This window comes from Cebus imitator, unplaced genomic scaffold (genome assembly GCF_001604975.1).
Source record: "Cebus imitator isolate Cc_AM_T3 unplaced genomic scaffold, Cebus_imitator-1.0 Scaffold55, whole genome shotgun sequence".
NCBI classification, from domain to species: Eukaryota; Metazoa; Chordata; class Mammalia; order Primates; family Cebidae; genus Cebus; species Cebus imitator.
In genome coordinates, this window is record NW_016107370.1 from 6438195 (window position 1) to 6446513 (window position 8319).

At 40.9% G+C, this 8319-nt stretch overlaps 1 protein-coding gene and 1 pseudogene across 1 annotated transcript in view; both read right to left on the reverse strand.

Moving 5' to 3' along the window:
• Nucleotides 1–8319, reverse strand: part of VPS4B (vacuolar protein sorting 4 homolog B) — a 33254-nt gene that overhangs the window by 20251 nt on the left and 4684 nt on the right. The window contains exon 2 of the mRNA XM_017528875.2: nucleotides 101–212. Coding sequence (XP_017384364.1) covers nucleotides 101–212 — 112 coding nt within the window. The remainder of the gene's footprint in view (nucleotides 1–100; nucleotides 213–8319) is intronic.
• LOC108304612 lies at nucleotides 1991–3782 on the reverse strand (annotated as a pseudogene).

Here is an 8319-nt window from a genome sequence, read left to right on the forward strand (position 1 = left end):
TTTAACAAATGGATAGGTTAGAATTTTCAAATTTTTAGATATGAAATAGAGTAATTTTTTCTTTTTGTGTTTTTAAATAAAATATAACCTATGGCCTCACATTTAACGACATGGAGAAAATACTGCACAGCATGTTGGTAGAGCTGCAAGGCTTCTTCGTAGTTCCCAGCCTTGTCTTCTTGCGCTGCTTTGCTGGCCAGATCAATTGCTTTCTGTTTGAGGGAGGCAAAATAACTACATTTAAATCAAAGCATAAACAAAAATTTGAAGTAAATAATCATATTTAAAGTTTTTTTAAATAAAGCTAAGAAGCTTGCTGGGCTTTAAAGAAAACAAACAAAAATAAGTAAAAAATAAATAGCTACTGTAAAAAAAACATTTTTTTTCTAATTCACAATTGTATTTTATTATAAGTTGATAAAATGCAAATTACATTTGTTATATTAATAAATGCCACTGAATATTACTTTAGTACCAATCACTAACATTTACACATAATTTTCACCTAGCTAAGTTAAATTTAGGAATAATAAGAAATAGAATAATCTGAAAATTCAAACTAAAGCATTTAGGGAAATTTTCAAAAATTAAATGCTGCTTTAATCTAAAAAATATAACAATAGTGGAAATGTAAATGGGGTGAAATCCCTTCAGAAGCAATGGATCAATGAAATATCAAGAATCTAAAAAATACTCATATATTTCAATTTAGTAATTAACTAAAAGGTTCACTGAGCAAAGACATTAACCAGAGAGTTCTTTTAAGCAACAAAAACAAAACCTGTAAACTTAAACCATAAAGGATGCCACAAAACAGAATATCAAAGGATCACTAAAATAACACTGAAAAATATTTGTAATAACATGGAAAATGTTTATAATGGGCATTTTTAAAAAGCAGGACACAATTTCTTATATGTAGCATGAATTTATTTGAAACAACAGCAAAAAAAGCAGCACAGGAGAAAGATGGGAAGGAAATTTAACAGAGCTTATCTCTGATAAAACTTCATTGATTTTTCATTTTCTACTTCTTCACATCTTCTAAAAAATGTCCATAAGGAACATGGACTACTTTTGTAGTATTTTTTTAAAACCTCCCAGAAATAAATCCATACTAATAAAGCCAAGAGATTTTTGAAAATGATGAAAAAAGCCAGTCAACGGCACCGAGTCAGTCTTTGTAAAAAGCGGTGCTAGAGCAACTAGACATCCATAAGCGTACACCTACAAGAATCTTGACTTAATACTTCAGAAATTAACTCAAAAATAGATCACAGAATTAAATATAAAACTACAAAATTTATATTCTTATTTTGTTGAGAAGAGATTCGATCTCACTATCTTGCCTAAGCTAGCCTCAAATTCCTAAGCTCAAGTGATCATCTTGCATCAGCCTCCCCAAGTCGCAAGACCGCGAGTGCAAACCACTGCACCCAGCTAAAACTTTGAGAGAAAACATGGAAAACTTAGGATCTGGGGCCTGGCAAAGGGTTCTTAGATTTGACATCAAAAGCACACTATATAAAAGAAAAAAAAAAATGGTAACTGGACCTTATGGCAAAACTTTTGCTCTCTAAAAGATCCCTTTAAAGAATGAAAAGACAATCTATAGACTGGGAGAAATATTAGCAAAACATATGTAACAAAGAACTCGTATCTAGAATACATAAAGAACTCTCAAAATGTAACACAAATCTATACATGATAAAACTGCACAAACACACCCACACCCACACACAGAAAAACACATGAGGACAAGACTGACAAAATGTGAGTAAGAGTTGTGGAATGTATCAATGTCAATAACCTGGCTGTGATATTGTCCCAGTTTTATAAGATGCTACCACTGGAGGCAAATGGATAAAGAGAATGCTGGATTCTCCGTATTTTTTACAATTGTATGTGAATCTACAGTTTTCTCAAACTAAAATTTTCCTGAGGGCATGAGCCCTGTGCCCGGCCTACAAATAAGTTCTTTGTTATTCTAACTATAATTTTCTTCTCAGGTTATTTTGAAATGCTGTGGCACTCACCTCTTCAGCCATTTGTTCCTCTCATGCAGTGGGGCCTTACTGCAGCACCACACTGATTTTTGTCAATCTCTTATACTGCAGTTAGTATTATTTAAGCATCTAGCTCCAAACATGGTACTAATTAAGCCGGCCTTTCCCTGATGATGAGAATGTCCGTATATATGGCTTCTGAGCACTTGAAATGTGGCTAGTGTGACTGAGGAGTGGGTTTATGTAATTGAAATTAAAATAGCTACATGCAGCCACTGTACTGGGTGGCAAACATTAAACCTTTAATCAAAGATAATGAATTAAGAGGATATGCATCTGTTTTTTTTCTGCTGATGAATGCTCCACTTCAACCTTATTTCTGTCAACAATTTTCATCTGAAATAAAATTAACCATGTCTGTTAGCATTTTTCATTTGAAATAAAATTAACCACGTCTTCTATGGTTAACTTTGGGGAGCTAATTATTTTAACTTTGGGTAGCTAATTATTTTATTTTTTCATTCCACAAAGCTTTACCAGAGGGATCCACACAAAGGACATCCACCCCCTTCCATAGTTTCTTGATGGACATCTTTTGCTCGCTATCCTTCTGCATGACACTGGCTACAGCTGTCTCAAAGTCCTCCCAGGTGACATGGACTCGCTGTTCCTTCAGGGCATATTTGCTGGCTTCTCTGTATAAGACTTTCACTTCAGCCCCTGATGCTCCTTGCCTAAGCTTAGCAATTTTTCTCTGGTTAATGCCCTGGTCAGTTTCATTTTCTGAGAATGGATCTTCAAAATGTCCAGCTGGAATTTAGTTTTTCTGTTGATGTGTCCTGAGTGAAGCAGCGATAACTTTGATTTCCTGGCGGCCTCCCTCTCAGCTGTCCAGTTGATTGAGAACCTCCAGCACAATGTGCAGCACTTCACTGTCCCCTCCAGAACCCACTTCCAGCGGCACCGCCTTCGGTTGTGTGATAACCAGTGCTTCAAAGAGCTTGGGAAGCCTAACAGGTGGCTCGATCATTTCTCTCATGTCCTTAATCTGCTTGTCCAGTCCACCAATCATCTCCTAAATCAAGGCTTGCATCTTCTCCTTCTCCACCATCATTAGTGACACCAGTTGGTCTCCCTTGTTGGGTATGATACTGTGCAGTGTGTAGCAATCATTTCTTAGCACCACCTGGCAACTGGGTCTCTTGTCATTGATGCTGCTGTTTCTGTCCACATCTAATCCAAACTTGCCCTTGGGATACACCTTGACTAACACTTTCTCCTTATCCATGGCCCAGACTACTTCCCCCATACAGGAGCCCTGTTCCTGCAGCAGCTGTAGCTCCTCCTGCAACAGGTGAACTTCTGCATTTAGTTCATTCCTTTGTGTCTGCAGCCTCTGGAGGTCTTGCCTCTTATCATTTACAATTGACTGGAATTCTTCAATCTCAGACAGGTAATACTGACAGCCTGCTGCCTGTCTTCCCCTCTTCCGGCTCCATCTGCTCTGGTCCATCAAGCAACATCTTTCCTCTTCAGCCAGAGCTAATTTTCTTTCCGAATATAATCCTCACCATCTCCCTTGCTAACATCCTAGTTCAGTCTGCTATCATATATGTCAAAACTCCTACCCAGCCTCATGAGTGATAAGCCTGCTCCCTCCCTTGCCATCTGAAAACATACAAGACAACCTTTGATGGCTTCTCACTGAAAACAGTAAAGTCTTGATGCTACAAGCTGAGCTACAAGGTCTGAAATAACCTGGGCCTTAGCTCTGTTTGGTTCTCCTCTGAACCCTAGAATCCTCTTGCACTCAGGCACCCTGAGCAGTTGGACCCCTCCCACCTAGAATGGTCTTCCTTCCTTTCCCAGGAATGATGCATGATGTCTCCTTTTCGGTCCTAGTTCAAACGGCAAGTCCTCAAAGAGGCCCTCCCTAATTTGCTATAGCAAAGGCTGCACCTCATGCCTGCTCTCTGTCCCCCGCTGCACTCTCTCATCCCAGCACTGTCATTACATTTACCTGTCCACTCACTCACTAGCTCCATGAGGACAGAACTTCACCTTGAGCTTCCCAAACCTAGAATGGTGCTGGCATATGACAGGTACTCAAACTTGTTTAATGAATGAAAAAAAAAATTCCCTACTGCTTTTTCAGTATCTTCTTCCTTTTGGTTACCTCACTTCTGTCATTCTTAACAACTTCTCTCCACTGGGTACTTCCATCAACATACAAACAGCCCTCCTTTAAAAAGTCTTATTTGACAACAAAACACTATTCAGTGTTAGTTCTGTTTCTCTGCTACCTTTTGGAGCCAAAAATCTCACCAGAGTGGCCTCTATTCTCTTTCCCTTCTCACATAATAAAATGGCTCCTATCAAGGCTCTCTAGGGTGCTAGATCCCACCACCGGCTCTGTCCTCTTGATCTTGACAGTACTTTGCAAAGTTGATTATTTCTTCCTCCTTGGACACTGTCCTTTGCTGAGCCCCCAACCACCACTTTGTGGGTTTTCCTCCCACCTCTCCAGCAGCTCCTTCTCAGTCTCCTTCATCGAGTCTTCCTCTCGTATGTGACAATGAAGTATATTCACCAGGTTTGGGCCCAGACTCCTCTGTTTACTCCCACCCTACGTGGTTTTCCGTGACTTAAGGCTGATGATCTTTGTGTGTGCATGTGCAAGCATGCACATGGGTTTTTTTTTTTTTTATTGCTTTAATTTATTGGCACCTCTCTCCCATTAGTATGTAAGCTCCAGGAGAACAGCAGTTCTATCTGTTGTCTTCATTTCTTTATATTCCCAGAGTCTAGCACAGTAGCTGACACAGACTGAGTGACTGTATCACCACAGGATCAGTCAGGATCCAGTCATCAATATGGAAATATAAAGATTGGGAACATGTGGAATTGTCCTTTTCCACTTAGGAGACCCAGACACATCCACCTTAGAAAACCCTGAGAAATGGGGTAACTTCTACAATCACCTACCTGAGGAGAAAAGGTGTTCCAGGCCCTGTCTATTGAGACCAATTCTTTCTCCTTTGTGTGGAGCTGATCCCCATCTTCCTTGGCTGACAGTTATTCCATCAATGATATGACCCTCAACCGTTCTCTCCAACCTTTCCATTTTCCCTTAGCAGAAAAATGTTTTGTCCTATCTTGGACTCATATCTGCAGAACACAAACTATACACCAACTCCCCTCGGCTCCTCGGCTCTCCTCTCCCTACATCTTACTCATCTCTTTGCCTCCACAGCAAAATCCCAAAGAATATCCATGTTCATCTCAGTTTCCTCATCTCCTATTTCTCCCACAGCAATGCTTTCTGCCTCCTGATAGCGAAATCTTATGCTTATCTCACTCCTCTCTGTAGCATTTAACACTAACAACAAATACACTGACAGTGTCTCCTTTCTTGGCTGTCATGACACCATTTTCTTCTAGGTTTGGCCTTTTTTTTTTTTTAAGTTTTTTAGGCAGGGTCTCTCTGTGTTACCCAGGCTGGAGTACAGTGGTATGACCACTGCAACCTCCACCTCCCAGGCTCAAGCCATCCTCCACCTTAGCCTCTGGAGTAGCTGGGGCTATAGGCATGCACCACCACACCCAGCTAATTTTTGTAGAGAGGGGATTTTGTCATGTTGCCCAGACTGTTCTCAAAGTCCTGAGCTCAAGCGATCTGCCTGCCTCGGCCTCCCAAAATGCTGGCATTACAAGCATGAGCCACCACGCCGGGCCTGGTTTTACTTTTGATTAGTAATTCTTTTCCAGGCTCCCGTTTCTCTCTCCTTAGATGTCACTAATCCACAGAATTTCTACCTTGGTCTTTGTTTTGCCTTATTCCGCAAACTCTCCAGGATGTGACTCTGTATGCCTACAGCCTCTGCTACCATCTGTATGCTAATAACTCCCAAACTCTTATTTGCAGCCTAGTCCCCTCCCCCTAGTTCTACACATATGTATATAAATACTCACTGGACATTTCCATTTGATTGCCTCCACAAGCATCTCAAATTCAACAACTTCAAAACCAAATTATTTTGCTCCCTTGTCCTGGCCCCAAATATCTCTCCTTTTGTATTCCCAAAAATAATCCCTACCTACTAAGACACCCAACCCAGAAATCTGGGAGAAAACCCAGACTCTTCCTCCTCCCTCACTTTTACAATGCAGATACAGACGGACGCAGTGGCTCATAAGCCCAGCATTTTGGGAGGCCGAGGCTGGTGGATCACCTGAGGTCAGGAGTTTGAGACCAGCCTGGCCAATATGGCGTCCTTCTCTACTAAAAATACAAAAATAAGCTGGATATGGTGGTGCATGCCTGTAATCCTACCTGCTACTTGGGGGGCTGAGGCAAGAGAATCGCTTGAACCCAGGAGGCAGAGGATACAAAAAGTGGAGATCATGCCACCGCACTCCAGCCTGGGCAACAGAGTGAGACTCTCTCTCAAAAAAAAAAAAAAAAAAAACCATAGGCAGATACAAGCCTGACTCTTCACCATCTTCAATTGTTCTCCTCTGATCAATGCTTTCCACTTTATTTGAATGGATACTACACTAATCTCCCATCACATAGACTTTGCCTCCTCACCCAGTACATTTTATTACAATATACTGTAATAAAAGTTATGTGAATGTGGTTTCTCTCTCTCAACATCTTATTGCACTGTTCTCAACCTTCTTATGATGATGTGAAATAAAATGCCTACGTGATAACATGAAGTGAAGTGAATGACCCAGGCATTGTGACACAGTGTTTAAAAATTATGAACTGTTTATTCTGGAATTTTTCATTTAAAAATTTTTGGACCCAGGTTAATGGTGGGTTATTGAAATTATGGAAAGTAAAACCACAGAGAAGTGGAGACCACTGTGTAGCTTTATTATATTATTATATAATTTTGATTTTTAGTTATCTGCATTCCCTCATTAGATTATAAGCATCTGGCCATAGGGATTTTTGCCTTGTTCGGGGGAAGTTAGTCATTAAGTGAATATTAATCCAAATTTCCTAGGTTAGAAGGTTGAAAAGTTTGAAAGAGAAAGCACACATGTGAACCTACCACTAATAAAATCACAATTCAAGATCCCTCCTGTTTAACAGTATTGGTCAGTCTGTAGCTGATTCACTGAAGAACATCTAACAGTCAATTCAAATATGATGCATTCTGGGGCCAGGCCCTGTGGCTCACGCCTGTTATCCCAACACTTTTGGAGGCTGAGGTGGGCAGATCACTTGAGGTCAGGAGGTCCAGACCAGCCTGGCCAACATGGTGAAACCCCATCTCTACTAAAAATAGAAAAAATTACCCGGGTGTGGTGGCTGGTGCCTGTAATCCCACCTACACGGGAGGCTGAGGCACAAGAATCACTTGAACCTGAGAGGTGGAGGTTGCAGTGAGCCAAGATCATTTCACTGCACTCCAGCCTGGGCATCAGAGCAAGACTGTCTCAAAACAACAACGATACCCAGCAAATTTTGCAGAAGGAAAGGTATCAGTGAATGAATGAAGATTATGTTGTAGAGTATCCAAATCACATGTGAAGTCTCTAACAAATGAGAAGTTAGTGGAATAAAACTAGTCAAAAAGCTAACAATGATGACAAGATGGGCACTTCAAAAGAATCACCTTGGGTACCCAAGGGAAAAATACTTTTACCAAATGACCAGCACTTTTTCCAAATATGTTTACCAAAAAGAAACTTTCCAAATAGGGCTACAGAAAACTCAAGTGAAGATTGCTGAATCTTAGTTTAATACAATCTTGGTGAAAAAGGTATAGACAGCCAGGTGCTGTGGCTCGCGCCTGGAATCTGAGCACTTTGGGAGGCTGAGGTGGGCGGATCACCTGAGGTCAGGAGTTCGAGGCAAGCCTGGCCCAAGGGGAAAACCCCATCTCTACTAAAAATACAAAAATTAGCCAGGCGTGGTGGTGGGCGCCTGTAGTCCCAGCTATTCGGGAGGCTGAGGCAGGAGAATCGCTTGAACCCAGGAGGCAGCCGTTGTAGCGAGCCGAGATCGCGCCACTGCCCTGCAGCCTGGGAAACAGAGTGAGACTCCATCTAAAGAAACAAAGGACTTTGAGTTTTTTTGATCTTGCTCCTCTAGCTCTTTCAGTTTTGACGATAGAGTGTCAATTTTTTATCTCTCCTTGCTTCTCATATGGGCACTTATTGCTATATATTTTCCTCTAGAGACTGCTTTAAATGTGTCCCAGAGATTCTGGTATGTTGTGTCTCCATTCTCGTTGGTTTCGAAGAACATCTTTATTTCTGTCTTCATTTCATTGTTTATCCAGTCAACATTCAAGAG